Raw genomic sequence first — 23,847 nt, 5'->3', positions numbered from 1 at the left:
GGAAAGAATTGTACAAATAAAGTCAAGGTAAATATAACAGGATTTTTGCAATCTTCCAATTAGCACGTTAATCCTAAAAAGTGCATAATTTAAATAAATGTAATAATCAAATATAGCTATTGGGGAGCCATTATATGATTTCCTCAGAATTGCACAGGTAAAGTAACAATAATAGGTTGCTCTTGTTAGGTTAAGTATTAGTGATACCCCCCAAATATGATAGATACTTCTCATATATGTATTTAAACTTAAAAAGTAACTGCTAGACAATAATATACAATATCCAAAATACTATTGCTAAATGCTTTCATTGCCTATTGTTCACATGCGAATTCATGACAAGGTCAAAGGAATTCACACATACACACATACACACACACATATAAGTAAATACATTGTTATTGCACACAGGCCTGTTCCGAACAATCAGAATGTATTTTTGTTTTTACTTTTAAAATTACCTTCAAATAGCTGTGCAAAGGAGGTTCAATTTAACAAATCCATTTGAATGTACAATGCTTCTTGATCAGTGTCACCACCTCCAACATTTTCCACATCTATCCAATCCCTGTCTCCTAAAGTTTCATGGTTACATTTTCATATAGAATCTATATTTTTGTGCAGACTTTCAATATCCTTTCATTTACTCTTTTTAAATTTGTTAAACAAATGATGTAAAGCATCACTATATTATCAAATGTACATTTCATAACAGAAACAATTCAATTACAGAAGCGAAAAATAAATCCCAAAGGTTAGAAATTACCAACCTAGAACCAACAGATCATATCTGCTTGCCATCTGTTATTAGCTCTGATTTTTAAAGTGTGTGTGTGTGTGTGTGTGTGTGTGTGTGTGTGTGTGTCTGTCTGTCTGTCTCTGTCTGTCTGTATGGGTGTGTATAGGTGTGTGACTGCATCATGCATGCAGGTACACAGGCCAATCCTCAGGATTTGGGTGCTGTCCCTGAACTTGTATGCTTAAGGTTGGTTCTGTACTACTTGAGCCATGGTTCCACTTGTGGCTTACTAGTGGTTAATTGGAGATAAGACTCTCATGGACTTTACTGCCCAGGTTGGGCATCAATCTGCTATCCTCAGATCTCAGCTTTCTGAATAGCTAGAATTACAGATGGTCATTCTAGAATTACCGGCAACCAGCTTTGCCATCTGTTTTGATAAAAATTCTATTGGCTATAACCACAACTATTCTTTTTCATATACTGTGTCACAGCGCACATAGGTGTGGAATAGCTCCATGAGAAGCAGTACAGACCATAAACCATAAACTTAACTTTATGTCCTTTTCAAATAGTTTTCTAATTTCTGCTAAAAATTACTTGAGATGGAATGAAGGAGAATGATGGAAGAGGGAACATGATCAGCAAGCACTGGACAATTAGATGGAAATATTAAACTGTAACTAATTCCTTTGCTCAGTCTTTTTTTTTGCCAGTTCTGGGCTTGAGCTCAGGGCCTGAGCACTGTCCTTGGACTCTCTCAAGGCTACAGCTCTACCACTTGAGCCTCAGCACCACTTCTGGCTTTTTTTTCTATGTATGTGGTACCGAGGAATCGAACCCGGGTCTTCATGCATGCTAGGCAAGCACTTTAACCACTAGGCCAAACTCCCAGCCCTGCTCAGTCTTTTGAAGTTTAGAAAATAAAATGTTAATAATATTCTATAAAGAAAAGACTAAATGAGTGCCCTAAAAATTACAAAACTAAATTGTGGATATAACTAGGTTGAAAGTAAACTTCTAATGCCCATCTTTTTTTTTTTTTTTTTGCCAGTCTGGGTTTGAGCTCAGGGCCTGGGTACTGTCCTTGAGCTTTCTCAAGGCTAGAGCTCTACCACTGGAGTCACAGTTCCATTTCCAGCTTTTTCTGTGTAAACACTACCAAGGAATAGAAACCAGGGCTTCATGCATGCTAGGCAAGCACTCTACCACTAGGCCATGCTCCCAGCTCCCCATCCTTTCCTTATGACACTAAATGGTGAGAAATTCTAACTCTAAACTTTCAAAGTAAAATGCATGCATATTTATACACTTTATGACTTATATCAAAGATTTTAAAACATTTAATATAGATAGATCCTTAGAATTAAAAATAGGTAAAATATAAAAGAATTTGAATGATCACTGAACAATCTAGATATATTCGTGATTTTTACTTGGAAATGAAAAACTGACTACTTTAAAAGTGGTCTTAAAAGTATTTCAGAGAAGATACTTAAGGCCATATCAAATGATGCTAAGTGAAAGGACCTCCAGGATATAGAAACAAAAGCCATATAATGAGTGATTGTTATCTTTAATGTACTATGTTATCTCTCATCTCTTTTGCTGTCCCTTGGTTATCTCATATTGTTACAGTATTTCACCTTGTTATATGTTATATTGTATATACACGTATTTGGTTATCTGAAGTCGGATAGGGAAGGGAGGAAAACAAGATGAGGGGCGGGGGTGGGGGGAGGGAAATGGTGACCAAGACATGAAAAAGGGTATCAATGTTTGTGAAGTAATGCACCTTCTATCTGGTGAATATAATGTAACCCTTCTATTAATTACAATAAAAATATATGAAAAAAAAGTATTTCAGAGATCATTTCATGAATTATTTTTGTAAGAAGTAGTTTTAGTTAAAAAGCAACTGGGTCAGAAGCAAATTCTCAAATCTTCTACAAACGGATACAGAATCTAAATTCCTTATAAACTTGTTATTTAAGTGATCTATCAATGGGATTGAATAAACAGAAAAAGTTACAATCAAGGAATGTGATGTTGTAACTTAGGATGTCCAGAAGATGGCACCAGATGAGGGTTTACAGCCATTTAATCTATTGTTTAAACCTCAATAATATAAAATGTTAAAATATAAATTCCCATTACCTTTGAATGGGCTATTGAGAGGGTATCCACCCAGACTCTCCAGCCTCCCCATTCATATTTTATTGCATGATACAAAAGAATTCGGAAGATATTGTAGACCATCTCAGTAATCTTCTGCTCTTCAGAGTTTTTAGGATTAATGTAGCCAAGAGAAAACATCCAATCCTGCCATACTGAACACTGCAATAAACATCTAAGTAGGGAAAAAAATACCTCAATAAAATACCAAAACTGAATTAGAATTTATCATTTTGAAGTCTGTATAAAGTAACACATATAGATCTTAATGAATATAGTAATTCACATTCTACTTAATTCCTATAATTCTCAGCTGAAAAATCCTAATTATTGCTCACAATATTTTTTCTAGCACTCTTAATTATATTTAGTTATCTATTCTCTATGTTCACATCACATTTAGCACTTGCAAGGCACCTCATATGTCTAAACTTAGTGGTTGACGGTTCTCTTCCACAATGGATTGTACTAAGGCTACCCTTAACCATAAAACTGCCCTGCACAGTTCTGGACTTCCCACACTATAGAAGTTATTCATCAAATCAGGCTCAGGAAAGAGGTAAGCGTTCTTGGTCTCATATTGTACCTCAAGTTCTACCAAAGAAGCTTTAAAATAGATGACAATATTCATAAACTAAACAATGGATAGTATAAACAAGGTTAAACAAACCCAAAACAATCACAACTAAAAGTGGCATTGTTGGTGTTAGGGATAGGTATTAGGGATAACATACATTTTAGCAGGGATTTGTATATATAGTTATATCTATCTATAGCTATGTATGTATTTAGCTATGTTCATATGCACAATTAAAATAAATCTACTTAAATTAAAAAATAAAAGAATGCTGAATATATAAAAGTACAAAATGACTTCTGTAATGATTAAAAGTTTCAGCAATATGGAAAAGAACTGAAACATAATTAACAAGAAATCTGAAAATTAAGGTAAAACATGCATGGAAATAAAGTTCTACTGTATTAAAATCTCAAAGTATTTACCTTCTGTTTTCACGACTGTTGCTGAAAAGTTTTATCATATCTGATAAAAATAAACGACGAACTTCCATCAGTTCTGCACTTGGTGTAGAGTTTTTTAACAAAGTTGCCACCACTTTAAGAATCACTGTAAATAAAACAATGAATTGAAGATTGTAACTATATCATATGTGAACCTAAGATATGTATCATATTTGCTAATTCTAATTAACCTTAGAATAATGATAGCGAGTTATAAGTGTCATGAACAAGTTAAGCACTATAATGAGTGAAGGAATTAGAAAAGTTTGTCTTAATCACTCATGGTGGCATGTCACTATCGTATAACAGGAAAGAACTGCTGCTGCTCACTTGGATTCTGAATTTTCACGGTAGAGTCTGGCTCCGGGTGTGGTTTATGTACAACCTGAGTACACACTTGCTCTGTTAAGATCTGAAAGGCAAATAATTTGAACTTCATTTAGAGTAATTTTAAAAATTAATAGCATAGCTATCTAAAGACCTGAAAATGCAAATCAAGTGAAACATTCTTCTAGAAACTTTCCAATGATTCCACATACTGGTAAATGTCTCAAATTTCATTTTTACACAAATATAAAATCATACCCAATGTCTATAAATAAAAGATTAAATAGCCCATTAATGTACTCTGTTTAAAATAACTTTGCAGTGTGCTTCTTAGATAGTTACTTATGCTGTGATTTTTATATGTCTGATGACTGTGTTAATACTAATTTAGAAAATTAGAAAGTATTATTAGCCAGTGATTGCATATAGATGTTTTACTTGAATACTTGTTTATAGAACATGACATTTGAATATGGTATAAAAACTCAGTTTTAATGACAAGCTTTAGGACAAAAAAATTATAATCTATGATAAAAGGAAGTCTGTCTTTTTCTCTGTTTTGGCTCTGTCTCTGTTTCTTTCTCTGTCTTTGTCTCTCTGCCACTTTCTCTCTTTCTGTCGTTTTGTCTCTCTGTGTGTATGTGTGCATGTCTTTTTGTTACACACACACACACACACACACACACACACACACCACACACACAAATAAAGAAATGCTGACTGGGATATGACAAATTATACAGGATTCTAGATTCTCACACACAATGAGACCAAAAGAGGATACTCTTAGGAGAAAAACACAAGGTGAAATGCCTAAGTGCCTCTTCATATTTATATAAAATATTATGCATACTGAAACAAACTCCAAGATATGGAAACAAAGAGTGAAGTAAGTAAGTCAGGAGTGATAGTCATGAAACACTATATTGAAAATGCGCTACACAACTTAGAGGAGAGAGGGGGCTGAGAAGAAATAAAAACTACAGGAGAATAAAGAGGTGGTGATACTTCAAAAACAGAATGTGCTTAGCTTAACCTGATTCATGCAACTATAACCCCTTTGTACATCACCTTCACAATAAATATAAGAAAATATAAAATAAATTTTAAAACAATTAAAAATGTTTTAAAAATTAGAAAGTAAGTAAACAAGACAAGTATGCTATGCTAAGGTCTCTACTTAAAACTGAAGTGTAAAAATCGCCTCTTCTTTTAAATGTGGCTCATTGTTACCTACTAAGATTTTCTTGTTCATTCCATCTCAACTGAGATGGAGTTTTGTGTGGACTTTCCTGTCTAGGCTGGGCTGGAATTGCAACCCTCCCAATTCAGTCTCCCAAATAGCTAGGGTTAGGAGCATGAGCCACCAATGTCCAGATGTCATACTATTCTTAAAATACAATTAGGTTTGTTAGTTGTGAAGATCCAACAGTGCCAATATATCAGTTACTACTTTTCTTTTTAGATACTTTAATACATCTACTTTAACTGTTTTTTTTAGAATCAGTTCATTATAAATAATACTCCTCCAAAATTAATTTCACAAGTTGTTCAGAAAGAACCCTGTATGCTTTGTCATCATAGAACTTTTGGGATGTTCAAAATCTACTACCTGAAGCTGGAAGGTAAATCTGTAAGGTAAATTCTTATATACTGAATAGTCCATTTAATTTTATTTTTTTAATTTTCAATACAAATTTAATAGATTACTCTTAGAATACAGAAAATACAAATATTCATAGAGAGAAAGGAAAACTATTGCACACTCATACCAGAAAGAGTTAAGTGGTACAGTGCCCATGATAATGGGCACATAAGAAGTGGCTGTCAAGAGGACAGGGGTAGAAGATAGAATAGGAGAAATGAATAGAATACAGGCAAGAATGCATTGTGTACATCACAGACCTGAGAAAAATAAGGAACGGGGTAGGTAGGAAGGCAGTGAAGATGCTGAAGGGATGACATAGACCAAAATGCACTGTATATACAAACTGCTTTGTTAAATGGCAAAAAAAAAAATCAGTCTATAAACCCAAGATTAAGAAGAGGTGAGAAAGGGACAGAGTGGGAGAAGTGGACAAGAATTAATCAAGAGGCACTACATTTATAACCTGTCAATTTTATAAGTATTAGTAGTATTGTGAGTCACAGTTACTCTGTTGGGTTTTTGTTGTTGTTGTTTATTTAACTATTTTTTGTCTTTCCTTTTTCGATATTTGGTATCAAACCCAGGACACTGCACTTGGTAGGCATGCACCTTGTCAGACCTACATCCCAGTCCAGTTGTAAGAGGAAATAAACATACCAGTATTATAGGGTAACTGTAAGAGTTAGATCTGAGTATTGCCAAAGTGCTTGTTTTAAAAAATGCCCAATAAAATGTAGCAACTATTAGTAGGAGAATATACTATCAGAAATAAGAAAAAAAAAACTTTGCTAGGCATGATTGCATGTAATTCTAGTGCTTAACAGACTAGAGGCAAGAAGAGCTTCTGTCTTAAAACAAAAAAAAAGAAATAAAGAAGAAAGGAAGAAGAAGGGAGGAGGGAGAAAGAGAGTAAAGAACAAAAGAGGTGGGGGAGGGGAGATGCAACATTGTCGAAGTTTGAATTTTTCCCATTTCAAATCTCATTGTTTTCCTTCTCGAATGCCTTTTAATTGCTGTTTTGTTGCTGTTCTTGTCATTGTTTACTAGACTTGGGACTCGATTTCTGGACCTTGGCACTATCTCTGAGTTTTTTATGCTCCAGGCTAGTGTTCTATCATTTGAGCCAGAACTCCAATTCTGACTCATTTTTATAAGTTATTGGAGATAAGAGTCTCATAGACTTTGATGCCAGGGCTGGCTTTTGATAGAGAGTCTCAGATCACAGCCTCTTGAGTAGCTAAGATTACAGATGCTAGTCACTGGTAACCTGGCCATCTTTAACCTTTTTCAAAAACATTTTTGTGAAGAAATCTATCAAAAGGAAATAGTCTGTATTTCCTAACTACATTAGCTATACTACAGTTATCTATTAGTATGATTGTAATTAACTTTTATAATGGCCACAAGAATCTGTAACAAAACAATTCACAATCCAGTGTGTCTTAAAAGTGTGCCATTAGAACCAGTTTCGCTTGCTTTAAAATGATATGCACTAATATAGGCACTGGTATTAAAAAAAAGAATAAAGTCTGGAAATGCATGTGGCACATGAAATGCTGCTGAGCTATTACAATGACCTGGTTCCTGCTGTGCCTACAGCAGCTACTCAAGAAAGGATTGCAAACATGCTTTGCCATGGTGCAAAAGCAACCTCAGTGAATGCCCAAACAAATCTTCATGGCTGGGTTCGAATAAAGCAATTTATAATCACCAATACTTGTATTTTATGTAGTTTTTAATATTGTAGATTATTTCTTTTGATTATTTTAACACTTAAAAATAGAAAAAATAACATCTTTTCCTCCCACCCATACAAAAACAGGTACTGTTTCTCTGACATCAATTACACCAGAAAAAAAAGAACTAAAGTCACTGAATATCACTCACTGGAAAGTAAGATTAAGGTTGAGCTGAATGAATTAAAGATAATATAGATGAATGTGCCTAATAATAGCATGAAAAAATTAAAACTGCTAATGTAGGGCACTCTAGGTACTTCATAGAAAATAATAAACCCAAACCTAGATCTGATGGCTCACACACAGAATCCCAGCAACTCAGGGAGCAAAGACTTGGAGGGTCATGGTTAGGGGCCAACTTGAAAAAAAAGTTGGTGAGATCTGGTGCAACAAACGAACTGGGTCCATACTTCCAATATTAGCTTTGCATTAGCATTCACAAGAAGATGGAAGCTGAAGCTGGCCCAAGCAAAATTTGCCAGACCCTATCTGAAAAGTAACTAAAGAAAAAAGGACTGGGGTTATGGCTCAAGTGATGCAGCCACTTCTCAGCAAGTATGAGGTTCTGAGTTTAATCCCCAACATCAGCAAAACTGAAAACATTTAAAGATTAAAAATAAAAAACAAGGGAGAAAGAAAAAAAGGTAGGAGGGAAGAAAGGAGGGAAGGAAGGTACTCAAGGCTATAGCTTGCCATTTATGCGAAATAATTTAGAAAGTGACTTAGCTAAATTCAAATAGTGATATTTAAAGAGCTTCCAAATATCACTTATATAAATAGTTCTTACCTCATTTTATCTAAGTATCAACTCTATTTTAATGTTAGTAGTTGACATATATACTAGAAAGCAGGGTGGAGAGAAAGATAAGTAAATTATTATACATCGTATATGAATGTTTATATAAGAAAGATTACAAAGCTAATTATTCTGTACTAACCAAACAGGCCTTACAATAACACAAAAACACTGACAAATGACTGCACTTGGATACACTAAAAAATAAAAATGCAAAGCTTGTGTGCATCTTTATTTTGGGAATTAACTGACATTTTCGATTAATGGCTGGCTTCAGTACAAATGCTGAAGTTTTCAGCTGTAAATAACTTCATCTCATATTTTACTTTACCTCATAGAGTGTGTTGTACGTGGTGACAGTCACAGTATTTGTATGTAACATCAGCCTTTCTCCAAGAAGAGTGAAAAGACTGTGTGTGTGCATAATTTCAACTTTTCTCCTGGAGAGAGGAAAAAAAAAAACATGAAACACTGGAGTCTGAGATCATATGACTTTTAGATAAGAAAAGATATTTGTGAGCAGAAACAGAGTCATAAAATTATCTTTACCTGCTTCCATCTATAGAAAGAAATAATTAACACAGCTGTTTTTTAAAGTTCTAGACTACTATTTAAACACGTATCATGTAAGGTAAACTAAAATACAATGTATATGAATTGTATAACCATATAAAAATAATGAATTATATCAAATTTTTAACCATTATTTAAAAGCTGTTCTTATGCAAAAGAAAAAAAAAACATTTTAGCTGGGTGCTTGCTGGAGGTTCACACCTATAATCCTAGCTATGTAGGAGGCCACGATCTGAAGACCACAGTCCAAAACCAGTCAGGGCAAGAAAATGCATGGGACACTTCTCTCCAATTAAAGCACCAAAAAGCTGCAAGTGATGCTGTGGCATAAGTGCGAGAGCTAGCTTTGCACAATAAAGCTCAGGGACAGCATCCAGGTCCTGAGTTCAAACCCCAGGAACAGCTCCAAAAAAAAAAAAAAGAAAAAAAACAATTTTAATCCCAACACAGTCTGAACTTTAATATCAAAAATGTAAAACTATGGGCTGGGAATGTGGCTTAGGGGTAGAATGCTTACCTACCGTGCACAAAGCCCTGAATTCAATTTCTCAGCACCACATAAATAGAAAAAATGGTGCTGTGGCTCAAGTGGTAGAGTCCTAGCAAAAAGAAGCATGCTCAGGCCCTGAGTTCACACCCGGGGACTGGCACCAAATAAATAAATAACCTAAAATTATGATCAAAAGCAAATAATGTAGCTATGAGTCTTCCAAACTCAAAGGATCCAGAAACGCAGGAGCCATGTGATAAATATAAGGATATGATAGGGTGGAAGAAGCTACCAGAATTTCTTGCAAAAGTAGCATCTTCTGGCTAAAACTCATTTAAATTTTAAGTGAACAGGAAAGAGTCAACTGATTTGGTAAGTCTCATTGTCTATATAATAGCAGTCATAGTTACTTTAGTTAATACAGAAGTAAAATGAAGCATTTATCTGTGAACTATTCACTTGAAAATCCTTAGTCTAACATCAACCTCCAAGCAGTATACCACACAACAAAAACACAGGATTGTTGGTCCCCACAGCCACTCCTCTTCAGTTCAAGGAAGGAAGCAGCAAAACTATCTATACACAAAAGAAAGCAAATGGCTTTCCCCTCACTGTATATGAAAAACACTTAAAGATTATAAAGGTCAACTGGCCAAAGCACAGAACTTATAGATGTTATATGGGCTAGATGGAGAGCAAAGCTTTTGTTTTTTCCCCAAGAAAAGGAAGCCTGGAGCTTTCATCTGCTCCTGATCAGGAAAGAACAAATGCCATAACCCTGTCAAAAAATGACTCTTTGCTACAAAGCAGGAGTAAAACCTACATTATGTCTAAATTGGGACTGGGCACTGTCCCTGAGCTCCTCAGCTCAAGGCTACCACCCTACTCTTGAGCCAAGCCCCACTTCCCATTTTATAGAGGTTAACTGGAGATAAGAGTCTCAGGTCCTTTTGTGCCCGGGCTGGCTTTGAACCTTGATCCTCAGATCTCTGCCTCTTGAGTAGAAAGTATGAGCCATTGGGCCTGGCTTTCATGCAATACATTCTTATAACAGAAATAATGGATTAAAAATCATTAATTTTTATTATTTTTTGAAAACTGATCCCCAAAATACCCCCATATATATATGCCATAGAAGAATGTTTGTTTTCTTATCTCTTCATAATCTTGTACTACCATAATAGTAAAAAAGTTAATTTGATATGTTAAAAGTATAAAACTTTCTTATTCCAAAATGCTGGCAAATATTCATAGTTTAAAAAATTTCTTTTTCTTCTGGTAGTATTGAGGATTGAATTCTGAAACTCATCCTTGGTAAACAAACACTTTACCACTTGAGGCAAAATTCTGGTCCTTTATATTTTTTTGAGTATTTAGATCATTTCTTTAATTTTTTTTTTTTTTTTTTTTTTTGCCAGTTGTGGGGCTTAAACTCAGGGCCTGAGCACTGTCCTGGGACTTTTCTCAAGATAGAGCTCTATCCATTAGCCACAGCACCACTTTCAGCTTTTTTTTTCTATGTATGTGGTGCTGAGGAATCAAACCTAGTCTTCATGCTAAGCAAGTACTCTACCAGTACACTAAACTCCCGGCCCAAGTATTTATAACATTTCTAAGAAATCTCTAATATTGTCTGTCCTCTGACCATTTTTCCCTCTGTGATCTTTTTCCTAGTGATTACAGTTATTTTAATAATACCAAGACAAATATCAACCATAATTACATAACTGAAAGTTATTTATTTTTTGAATTTTTACAAGATTTTTGGTATGAGATTTTAATTTTCTTTAATAAAACATAAAATTTAATATTTGTTATTTCTTCATTTGTATTTAATGTTGAAAAGAAACTTTCTATTCAGTGGTCATACTGGCACTTCTTATTTACTCTTTCTAAAATAGCATTACAAATTATTTTTAACTCATTTTGACCAATAGTTTTAGTGATATGATATAATTTAGAAATTCAATTTTTGCATGGAACTAAATGTGGAAAATTTAAAATTCTACTATCCCAAAGTGCCATTTTAAAATCAACAGTAAAAGTTCTCCATACAGAAGAAAATTGAAGTAAGAAAATGGGTGACTAAATAGGAAAAAAACTCATATTAAATTTTATTGTATCTTTTATTGGCTGCTAAATTACAGTGCTGGGGAAGCAAACCCAGGTTCTCAGGAATGTTTAGTTATCCTCATTCTTGCCTTCAGCCCACTATATTTTACTTTAAAATGCAGGTATAAACTACTGTTTCATTCATATGTAATAGAAAGGTAAAATAGGGCTGGGCGCCTGTGGTTCAAGCTCAATCCTAGCTACTCAGGAGGCTGAGATATGAGGATCTCAGTTCAAAGCTAGCCCAAAGACTCTTATCCCCAATTAACCACCAGAAAACTGAAGTGGTCCTGTGGGTTCAAGTAACAGAGTGGTAGGCTTGAGCTGAAGAGGTCAGGAACAGCACCTAGGCAGAGTTCAGGCCCCATAATCAACCAAAAAAGAGAGAGAGAGAGAGAGAGAGAGAGAGAGAGAGAGAGAGAGAGAGAGAGAGAGAGAGAGAGAGAGAGAAAGAGAGAGACACAGACAGACAGACAGACAGACAGGAAGGAAGGAAGCAAGCAAAATATAAACATAAAAATGAAAAAGAAGTACATGCTAGGCAAGCACTCTACCACTAGGTCAAATCCCTGGCTCCGAGAATTTCCCACATTTGAATAAGTGATGCTTCCAAACAAGAAAAGAAAAAAAAAAAAAGGAGGGGTGGGGCAGGAGTTTGACTTAGTGGTAGAGTGCTTGCCTAAAATGCACATAGCCCTGGGTTCAAAGCCTGAGTACCACATATATAGAAAATGCTGGAAGAGGTGCTGTGGCTCAAGTGGTAGAGCTCTAGCCTTGAGAAAGCCCCTGGCCAATGCTCAGACCCTGAGTTCAAGCCCCAGGACTGGCAAGAAAAAAAAAAAAAGAAAAAATTGGAAATTTTCTTCCTTCTTAAAAATGATTTTCCACCTAATTCTGTATTTTCTTCACCTCTCTTTATTATTTACATTGTTTTCATTTTTATCTTCTACATATCCTTCTGGCTAGGTACAGATTTTATCTTCCTTTTATCTTCTTCCAATTTCATTTTTATTTGTATGTTGATTTCATCCCATTTTCTTTTCTAAAAAGTTACTATTTCAAAATCCAATATTTCCATTTTCTATAATCATTTCTTTCAGTTGTTTTGAAATTCAGTTTATTGGCTGTTCTTCCTCAGAAGCAGTTCACTCATCTGTTCTTTAACCTATCAGAATATTTTAAGTCACAATTATTATTAACAAAATTTTCCCGCTAAGTGTTCTTCATCTACTGTTAATTTTGCTTATTTTCCACATGGTTTTTTTTTATGGTGGAGGGGAAGGGGTGCTAGTCTTGGGATTTAAACTAAAGACCTGGGTGCTATCCCTAAGCTTCATTTGTTCAAAGCTAGCACTCTACCACTCAAGCCACAGCACCTATTCTGGTGTTTTCTGAGTAGTTTATTATAGATAAGAGTTTCACGACTTTTGTGTCCAGGCTTGCTCTGAACAGGAATCCTCTGATCTCAGCTTCCTGAATAGTTTGGGGTGGACTGGGTCTCAATGTTTGACCCCAAGTTGTTTTATTTTGTTCATTTGTTTGTTTAAAATAAATTAACTAATGTCTCAAATTTTTTGACAGTCAACTTTGCTGAAGAAAGCTATTTTTAGAAGGTATCGGTCTGTGTAAGGGAAGAGACAAACACAACTTTATTACCTTCACAATCTAAAATGTTCATCTCCATAACCAGACGCAGATTTTGCCTACAAACATTACTTACTGAACAATCCTTTGCATCTTCTAATTTTCTGAAGCCAATGTGATTTGGAAAGGATTTTGTATCAGTTATAATGTATTTATTCCTTCCAATTAAAAGTACATTTTGCTTCTTAAACCTTTGGTCTTCAAAATGAATATTTTACAGAAAGGTTTTGACATTTGCTATCATTCTATATTTTTATCCTTTTCTGTTTGTTTTTCATACCTTGGGCCAACCTATCATTATTAAGAAACTTACACCTTGGAATTAATAGGTTGTGTCTTCAATCATAATAACAATGTGTTTCAAATAACTTTTTGTTCTGTTGTATTATTTATAAATTTTACAGAAAAAATACATAAGAATATGTAGGAGTATCTTAATCATTATTTGTATAAATAATGACATTTAAAAAATTTAAAAAATTGTATTGTCTGTGAGTTTCCTCCATTTTCTATATTTTATCAATGTGTTCCTTTGAAACTGATATATAGACATATATACATATATATATATATATAAACATAGATATAGATTGTTTTTGCTGGTCATGGGCCTTGAATCAGAGCCTGGGCATTGTCCCTGAGCTTCTGTGTGCTCAAGGCTAGTGCTCTGCCACTGAGCTACAGCATCGCTGCAGTAGTTTATTGCAGATAAGAGTCTCAGACTTTTCCTATCCAGGCTGGATTTGGACCATAATGGATCCTCAGATCTCAGATTCCTCAGTAGCTAGGGTGACAGGCGTGGAACAACAGCATCTGTCTTCTTCTGATATTTTTTAAAGTGTTTACTTTGAACTAAACCTTGAAATCTGAGTCCATCATTACATAAGCCAATCTAAATGAGCAGTCTTATACATTAATGCATACATTCGTATGGAATCCTTTTCTATAGTCATGGCTGTGTGAGTTATTGCCTACATCTATAATGTCTTCATTCTCTCTCACTTTATTTTGATATCAAAAAATAAGTACATAAAACTTCTTTTTAAAATTTTTTTGTAGGTCATGAGGGTTGAACTCTGGGCCTGGAAGAAGTCCCTGAGCTCTTCAGGCTCAAGGCTACTGCCCTACCCATTGAGTAACAGCCCCACTTCCCATTTTCTAATGATTGGAGATAAGAGTCTCACATTTTAGTGTCTGGGTTGCTTTGAACCGAGATCCTCAGTTCTCAGCCTCCTGAGTAGCTAAGATTACAGGCATGAGCTAAATACACAAAACTTCTATTTAGCATGTTATATATAACTTATAAGAATTTTGTACAAGTTTCATAACTGTTAGCAATAAACCCATGAATGTAAGTACAGAAAAAATTAGTATAATTGATATTTTAGGAATAACTGTATCTAGCAAGAGCTACATAACAGGACTACTTCCTTAGGTCCATTGACCTGAAAATAGATCTGTGAAATAAAATTTATGAAAAAAGAATACAATAAGGACTATAAACATTAAATATCTATTTATTACTATAGGAAAAATAATACTTCAAAATTCTTTAAATTCATATTTGGAGAATGAAATAATTATTGTATAATATAAACATTGTAAATATAATACAAAAGGAATACAAATAATGAAAAGTCAAAACGTAGGTCTAGGTTACCTCTCAAACATAACATAATATAGGTGGAATTTATTATACATCAAAAAAGCTTTCACTAAAATTGTACCAATAAAAACTTTAACAACTGTACTACTAATAAAAACTTGATAAAATATATTATATTCTTAAGTGAACATACTTTTCTTGAAGAAAACTAAAACACTTTAACTACAATTTTATACCATAATTTACTATTATTAAAACATCATAGAATATTTTATAAACATTTATCATTTTTACTTTTTCTTATGTCAAATCTGAGACATTATATACTATCCATAAAACAAAAATAAAATTTAAGTAGCCATTTCTTTAATTCATTGTATAAAATATACTTACTTGTGACCTAAATGCTTCAAAAAATATCCCAGAACCTTCAGAGCTTGAACCCATATGCTTTCACTTTTTGAAGCCAATAATTTGTAGATCACCCTAAAAAATAAATAATCTTTTAAATGTTTACTAATACTTTTAAACATTAAATACAAATAAACTACTAAGGTATGTATTTATATATATATATTTATTGTAATTAATAGAAGGGTTACATTATATTCACGAGATAGAAGGTGCATTACTTCACAAACATTGATACCCTTTCTCATGTCTTGGTCCCCATTTCCCTCCCCCCAACTCCCACCCCTCATCTTGTTTTCCTCCCTTCCCTATCCAATTTCAAATAACCAAATACAAATATATCCAATATATCAGATAACAAAGTGAGATACTGTAACAATATGAGATAACCAAGGGACAACAAAAGAGATGAGAGATAACATAGTACATTAAGGACAACAATCACTCATTATATGGCTTTTGTTTCTATACCCTAGAGGTCCTTTCATTTAGTGTCATACTGTATGGTCTGATGTATCTAGGTTTTGCTCTATTGCAAATCTCTGCTAGGACAGCCCAAGGTTTCTACTGATTATGACAAATGAGGGAAACCATTGAGCCTATGTTCCTTTGAGTCTGGCTTACTTCACTTGAAATGATTTTTTCTAAGTCTCTAAGGTATGTGTTATTCTCAGAGTTTTTAATTCTTTGCACTAATTAAAGAGCACATTTCACTAATCTTTCTTTTCTTTTCTTTTTTCTTTTTTTTGCCAGCTCTGGGGCTTGAACTCAGGGTCTGGGCACTATCCTTGGGCTTTCTCTAGGCCAGCGTTCTATCATTTAAGCCACAATACCACTTCCGGCTTTTTCTGTGTCTGTGGTACTGAGGAATCAAATGCAGGACTTAGTGCATGCTAGGCAAGCACTCTACCACTAGGCCACACACCTGGTCCCTCACAATCTTTCCTAAAAATTGACCTCCAAATAAACACCAAATGGGCAGTCTGACTGGTTATTTGTAACTAGTTTCTCTCAGTATACTAAACAAAGATTTTCAATTTAAGGACATATACACATGAGAATTTGACATGCAATCCTAACTACTGAGGAGGCTGAGCTCTGAGGATTGAGGTTTGAGGCCAGAACAAGCAGGAAAATCAGTGGGATTCTCCTCTCCAATTAACCACCACAAAGCCAGAAGTGGAGCTCCACTTGTAGATCTTTATCCTTGAGCAAAAAGAAACTCAGGGATGTCACCCAAACCCTGAGTTCAAGCACCAACATAGGTAGACAGACAGACACACAGACAGACACACAGACACACAGACAGACACACACACACACACACACACACACATGCACGCCAAGCAATTTTTGTTAATACATCTTGTATACACTTGCATACCACCCAACATAATTTATCTGAGTTTGTAAGCTAAATAAAACTTTCCCATGTAAGGAAACACAAATATTCTTTGACTCTCTGGTAGAATTAAGGAGATCTTAAATAGAGAACCAAAATCAAAGTTCAGCAAAATATAATATCAGCAAGGAGATAAAGGAAAGGGGTAGGGAACTCAAGGCAAGAAGGGTAGACATATGAAGAGAAGAGAAGGAAAATGCAGACAAGAATCAAATGTCTGTGCTACAAAATTAAGAAGGAGGACAGAAAAGAATGGGTGGGTGAGAATATAGAAAGGGATGACAATGAAGACATTTGGTTTAATAAATGCTTTAAGTGGCAACTCTTTGTATGACTAATTCTTTTTGTTTGTTTTTGCCAGTTCCAGGTCTTGAACTCAGGATGTGAGCAATGTCCTTGGACTTTCACAAGGCCGGAGCTCTACCATATGAGCCACTGCACTATTTCTGGCTTTCTGCATATGTGGTACCAGGAAATGAACCTGGGTCTTCGTGCATGCTAGGCAAGCACTCTACTACTAGGCCACATTCCCAGCTCAAAAGTATATTTTCTAGGGGCCAGGAGTTTGGCCTAGTGGTAGAGTGCTTGCCTAGCATGCACAAGGACCCGGGTTCGATTCCTTGGTACCACATGCATAGAAAAAAGCTGGAAGTGATGCTGAGGCTCAAGTGGTAGAGCTCTAACCTTGAGAAAGTCCAAGGAGAGTGCTCAGACCCTGAGCTAAAGCGCAGGACTGGCAAAAATAAAGTATATTTTCTAAAAGAGCCGAATCCACACTCAAGTCCCTGAGTTTACACCCTAGTACATGACATCAAGGTACAAATAAACAAATAAATTTTTAAAAATCTGCCCTATATCTTTTCTCTTGGGTACCACTATTTTGTTCTTGTGTCATTATTTTTTCTTGCTGACATATTTTAGGCTCTTATCTTGTAAAATAATCTGTAACTACCTTATAAATGTCTATATTTCTTATGTAATTTGCCTTGTATTTCATCAGTTTCCTTGAATATCAGTGGATGAATAGCTTTTCCATTTCTTTCATATGTGTAAAATTTCTGTTATCCAAACATTAAGAGAACAGAGGATATTCTAGATTGCATAATTGGATTCTATTAAATATTAATACTACTATTATCATAATCATACCTTATTCCATTTCTTTGATCAAATGCTGGTATCATTGATGCTGGGTGTTCTGACATTAAGGCTACTAATAACTGTAACACATCATGGATATTTTCATCCTGCATAAATAAAATCAAAATATTTATTGAGTTAAAATTTTAGTTCTAAAACACTCAAAAAAAGTAATGCAGAAGACCCATCATTTGGCCTACCTCATGCATTGTTAGTAGATAATTTAATATACTTTGAAGTTCATCTTCTTTAACCCCTCGATCCTAATTAAAAAAATATATTTTAGTATTTCATTTAAACTGAAAATTAGAACTTTAAAGAAAGGCACCAAAAAGATTACAAAATAGGAGTAAGTTTAAAGCAGTAATTTTATTAAAAGTCTTAAAGGCTTTATAATTCATATACTATTTAATTTCAAGTTAAATACATTAGTAAGAATATTATCTAAATTAAATTGATATTAATATTATAATGATCAGCAATATTCCTATTATTGTTTTCTAAACAGTTTTCTTAAAACAATACAAATTAGACATACTATCTTACAATCTTGACTTTACTTTCCCTTTGTCTTTGTTGTGACCTTGACAATAATTCTGCAATAAAAGTACTGTACAAGCTTTCATAAACTGAAACAATGAGTATTTTATAGGATAGGATATTTATGCTTAATTCTTACCAATACAGTCCTTGTCTCTTTGTACTACATTCCTTAATTTGGAACATTTAACCACAAATTAAATTTAAAACTCTGCTACTAAAATCCATCAAATTTTGAAAGTGATTCATGCAAGGTATTCTTTGCTAATTTTACAGCAAAAATAAAAGTATAACAATAGTCCATTTTTACCTTTTTGTTTTGCAATGATGAGTTACATAAGTTATTTTACCTTTAGTATGAGCTGTTTCAGAAAAAGCAGCATAAATGCTCGAAGTGATATAATTTCTTTTTGTGATGGCCGGGGACCATCTAGGATAAAAATAGAAAAACAGGGGGAAAAATCATACTATTATAGGTTAAAATATACAAGCTAGAATGCCATTCTCTTAAATAATAAAACAGGTCTTTAAATTACATCAAAACAAAAATAGTTGTTCTTCTACTTTATTGTCAGTTTTCATTACAATACATTTATTGAGGTGGTTGGAACCAATGAAGTTTCTAGGCTAAGGTCTAGAAAGCAATAGGGTACCAAGGAGACAAAGAGGGGTTCACAGAGGCAAGGAGGCAACAAAGCCTGGAAAGACCTTTTAGGATTAAGGACCAGAGAGCCAGTATGTTAATTAATACTAAACTATTCAGATCGAGGAGGCAGCAAGAACTGTTCTTGCAATGTTAAAATAACAAGGAAGCTGGGCAATTCTAGTTATGAGAGGGGTCAGATTAAAAGGATTTTGGTTCTAGCCACACTCTGGCAAAAAGTTTGCAAGATGGCATCTCAACCCATAAAAAGCTGGGTGTGGCAGTACATATTTGTTATTCCAACTACAGAAAGCATTAATAGGAGAATCACAGTTCAGGCTGGCCTAGACAAAATCAGACTTTTTTTGAAAAACTAACAAAAGAAAAAAAAAACCTGAAAGTCATGGTTCAAGTCTTATCAAGGCTGCTTACAAGCACGTAGGCTCTGAGGTCAATCCATAACATCACCAAAAAGAAATAAAGAAATGATGAGAATAAGAAAGGAGAATAAGAAAACAAACTATGAAAGGTAAGGGTAACATCTGACACTGTGTTATGAGATCATATGAATCCATGAAAATGTTTCTACTAGCCAAATATGAAGCAATCCAAACAATGAAATGAAAAAGCAAATGAAATTAACTACAACACATGCCAAATGTTGGAACAAGTATAGTCTTTGTCAAAATACACCATGCTATGTGTTTTTAGTAGTTTCATTGGAACAAACCAAATATATCTACTTTTATACTACTTAGAGTTATTTCTAATTAGAAATGATAGGGCTACTTATGTTCAACATAGACTTAACAGTAATGTCAGCCCAAAACACTTACTATATAGCACTTTGCAAAGAAAGCATACCAAGTATAGATAAAACATACTGAAAAATAGTTACCATGACCCAATATTCATATAAGAATGAAAAATAATAAATGGGTAAAAATAAATTATTTCTAGCACTGGCAGCCATTCCAGTAAGACCAATTTTAGCATAATTTATCTATGAACTAAAGTAAGTAGGGAAACTTTTGCTAAAGAATAGAATATGTATATAGTCTTATGGTCTTTTCCACCAACTACCTTTTAGTTTTAAAGGACCAAGTAGTCATTTTATACTGAAAAAAAAGAGAAAAAAACCATGGAAAACAACTCATCAAATGTTCAAAGGGAAAATCACTTGTGACAAGACTATTGAATATCATGTACCTTCTTGACATGATAAAATAAGACAGAAACAGAATGAGTTTTCTGTAATTCCTGGCAATATGAAAAATATTAAGCATCATGAGAAAATATCCAACAAATCCAAATTAAGGGGTATTCTGAAAAAAATCATTTCTTGTATTCATTAAAATGTCAAGGTTATGAAAGATAAAAGAACTACTCCACATAAAAATGTTAGGATGACAGTCATTGCAACACAGAACTTCAAGAGGCCTTAAAGGTCTTTTTATTTCTAAAACAGAAATTATTGGGATAATTAATAAAATCTCAGGGAAGTTTTTGAGTTAGATAAATTAAGGCAAATTTCCTAATTTTAATCTTATGATTATTTAATAAATAGTAAGAGGGTATCACATGTACAATTTATTCTCAATTGATACACAAAAATATCCATATACAGTAATGGAAGCTCCATAAAAAGAGAATAACAGAATGATCAAGTGTATAAGGCAAAAGGCTAGATATTGGGAAATGACAAAGGGCATATGAGAATTATTTCCATAATTCTTACAAAATTTTTAAAATTACATTTTACTATCTTTAAGCATTTTCCTTGTAATTTTTTTCACCAGGCCTTGGGCTTGAACTCAGGGTCTGAGCACTGTTCTTTTGTTTTCTCAAGGCTAGTCCTCTATCATTTGAGCCACAACACTATTTCTGGTTTTTCCTATGTTATGTGGTACAGAGGAATCATACCCTCTACCACTAGGCTAAGCCAAACTCTTAGCCCTTCCTTGTAATTTTTAAAAAATTAGAAATCAATGTTTGACAGTAGAACTTAACATCTGGGATTATATTATTTGCTAGGCAGAATAGAGTACAGTGTTCCAGAAAAAAAAAAAAGGGAGCTGTAATTAAAAAAAAAAAAACAAAAACAAAAAAAAAACAAACATTCAAATTTCAATGCTATCACTTGGTGCCAACTTTCCCTTTTTTTTTTTTCCGCCAGTCCCCGGGCTTGACTCAGGCCTGGGCATTGTCCTTGGATACATTTTGCTCAAGGCTAGTGCTCTGCCCCTTTAGTCACAGCACCACTTCTGTCTTTTTCTGAGTATATGGTACTAAGGAATCGAACCCAGGTCTTCATGCATTTTTGGTGAGCACTCTACCATTAGGTGATGCTTCTGGTCTCTCAATTGTATATTATGTTGGGGTGGGGTAAAGGGGGCTTATCGATAAATTTATCGGGTAGTAGGTATATTATTCTTGGACATTGATACCCCTGAGCTCTTTTGCTCAAGGCTAATACTCTACTACTCTGAGCACTACTTCCAGCTTTCTGGTGGTTAATTGGAGATAAAAGAAAATGGTCATGGACTTTCCTGCCTGAGCTGGATTTGTACCATGATCCTCAGATCTGAGTCTCTTTTATAGCTAAGATTAAAGGCGTGAGTCATCAGGGCCTGGCTCCATTTTTTAATGTATAAAACAACATGACAGTAACAACATAGGTATGTAAAGATATAGTCTAAGTATTTTCTACATATTTACATTATATGATAGCAAACATATCAACTTGTTGTCAAGTGTATAGCATAGAATCCAATTTGTAGCAAGAATTTAATAGATTTTTAATCACAATAAGCTTAAAACAATGAAGAAATCCTAAAAGGACAAACTAGGTCTGAGTAAGAATACCAATTTCTACATCCTTGTCCCTGAAATAAAAGTAAATTCATATCAAAAATTAAAATTGTGAAATGTTATTTCCTCTATCAAAAAGTAATGTATTCCTAGCACATTATTACTGAAATTTAACAAATATATTTCAAAAAATTTAAAATGTATTATTAGCCCCTTCTCATCAAGTCTAAAAAAACAAACTATATACAAAGTATATAATCTTGGTATTTTTTTAATAAACTATAGATAAAATGTAAATACTACATCTTTATAAACTACAGAAATAATGTAAATACTAAATCCCCTTAACTACAAAGAAGTGAAAAAGAAAATGGTCAAAATGAAGAAAATCGGGCCCGGAATTTGGCCTAGTTGTAGAGTGCTTTCCTAGCATGCATGAAGACCCAGGTTCGATTCCTTGGCACTATATACATAGAAAAAAGCCAGAAAGGGTGCTAAGGTTCAAGTGGTAGAGCCTTGAAAAAGTCTGAGGACAGTGCTTAGGCTGTGAGCTCAAGCCCAGATCTGGCAAAAAAAAAAAAAGAAGGAGAAGAAGGTGAAGAAGGTGAAGAAGGAGGAGAAGGAGGAGAAGGAGAAGAAGAAGGAGGAGGAGGAGAAGGAGAAGAAGAAGGAGGAGGAGGAGGAAGAGGAGGAGAAGGAGAAGAAGGAGGAGGAGGAGAACAACAAGGAGGAAGAGGAGGAGGAGGAGGAGAAGGAGAAGAAGAAGGAGGAGGAGGAGGAGAAGGAGGAAGAGGAGGAGAAGGAGAAGAAGGAGGAGGAGGAGAACAAGAAGGAGGAGGAGGAGGAGGAGAAGACGGAGGAGGATGAGGAGAAGACGGAGGCGGAGGAGGAGGAGGAAAAGGAGGAGGAGGAGGAGGAGGAGGAGGAGGAGAAGAAGACAGAGGAGGAGGAGGAGAAGACGGAGGAGGAGGAGGAGGAGAAGGAGGAGGAGGAGGAGAAGTAGTTGTTCTTAATTCTGTAAAAATGTTTAAAAAGTCTAATCACAGTTTTATCTAATGCCTAAATTCACATATTTCAATAATGAGAAACAGTGATAGAGAAGATGCCAAATTTGCTGTGCTTATAGTCTGGCTCATAAATAATATTTTTCTTTGATTGTGTTTTTCCTATAATTTTATGTAATTGTTAAAAATGGCTTCCACTTTTAGAACATAAAGCACTATGAGAAGAGTGTGGTGGTTCATGCCTGCAACTGCAGTTATAGGAGGTGAAGATAAGATGATCATGGTTCACAGCTGACCCAGGCAAAATCCATGAAACACTATCTGATAAAAAAAAATGCTAAAAAAAATTAACAGGAGGGTCATGTACAAAGTACTTTATCAGGGCAAAGAAGGAGGGAAGGATAAAGGGAGAGAGAAGTGGAAAGTTAGAAAGGAAGATGTGGGGGGAGGAATGGGAAAAGGGAAAGACAAAAGGGGGAAGGGAAGGAAGAAAAGAAAAGGAAGGAAACTTAGGAAGGAAAGGAGAGTTAGACATATGAATTTTAAAGGATTAAATTAGTTTCTACTACTAGTGCCTTCAGAAGAAAGGATGGACTGGGAATAAAAATTCAAAGTTATTAGAAAATATAATTGTAGTCAATAGGATTAATTAGTTTGGGTATTTTGTTTTGGTTTTGTTTTTGTGTGGCTCTGAGGCTTGAACTCAGGACCTGGACACTATCCTGGAGCTTTTTTGTCACAGTTAATGGTCTACCACTACAGCAACAGTTTTACTTCTGGCTTTCTATGATTAGTTGCAAATAAGAGTCTCATGGACTTTACTGCTGAGGCTGGCTTTGAACCTGAATTCTCAAACTAGCTAGAATTACAGAACCAGCCGCTCGTTTATCAGTTTTTAATATGAAAATATATCTTCTTGAAACTAAAAAAATTATCTAGGTTAAAATGAAGACTACTATTTTCTCAAACCAATCATTTGTCCTAAAAATTTTAATACTGGAAAGCAATGAATGTATTTTTACTATAA

The 23,847-nt window shown here is 34.4% G+C and overlaps 1 protein-coding gene across 5 annotated transcripts in view; it reads right to left on the bottom strand.

Moving 5' to 3' along the window:
• Positions 1-23,847, bottom strand: part of Nbea (neurobeachin) — a 496,782-nt gene that overhangs the window by 374,598 nt on the left and 98,337 nt on the right. For all 5 annotated transcript variants that reach the window (XM_090342258.1, XM_090342251.1, XM_090342252.1 and 2 more), the window contains 8 exons: positions 18,713-18,792; positions 18,023-18,085; positions 17,832-17,929; positions 15,263-15,355; positions 8,776-8,884; positions 4,265-4,346; positions 3,917-4,040; positions 2,897-3,089 (listed from right to left, as the gene is read on the bottom strand). In XM_090342258.1, coding sequence (XP_090198384.1) covers positions 2,897-3,089; positions 3,917-4,040; positions 4,265-4,346; positions 8,776-8,884; positions 15,263-15,355; positions 17,832-17,929; positions 18,023-18,085; positions 18,713-18,792 — 842 coding nt within the window. The remainder of the gene's footprint in view (positions 1-2,896; positions 3,090-3,916; positions 4,041-4,264; positions 4,347-8,775; positions 8,885-15,262; positions 15,356-17,831; positions 17,930-18,022; positions 18,086-18,712; positions 18,793-23,847) is intronic.

The sequence above is a fragment of the Megascapheus bottae genome, chromosome 11 (assembly GCF_031878675.1).
Source record: "Megascapheus bottae isolate mThoBot1 chromosome 11, mThoBot2.hap1, whole genome shotgun sequence".
Lineage (NCBI taxonomy): Eukaryota > Metazoa > Chordata > Mammalia > Rodentia > Geomyidae > Megascapheus > Megascapheus bottae.
The sequence above is the reverse complement of the archived record's forward strand: the minus strand, read 5'-3'. Positions and strand labels throughout refer to the sequence as shown.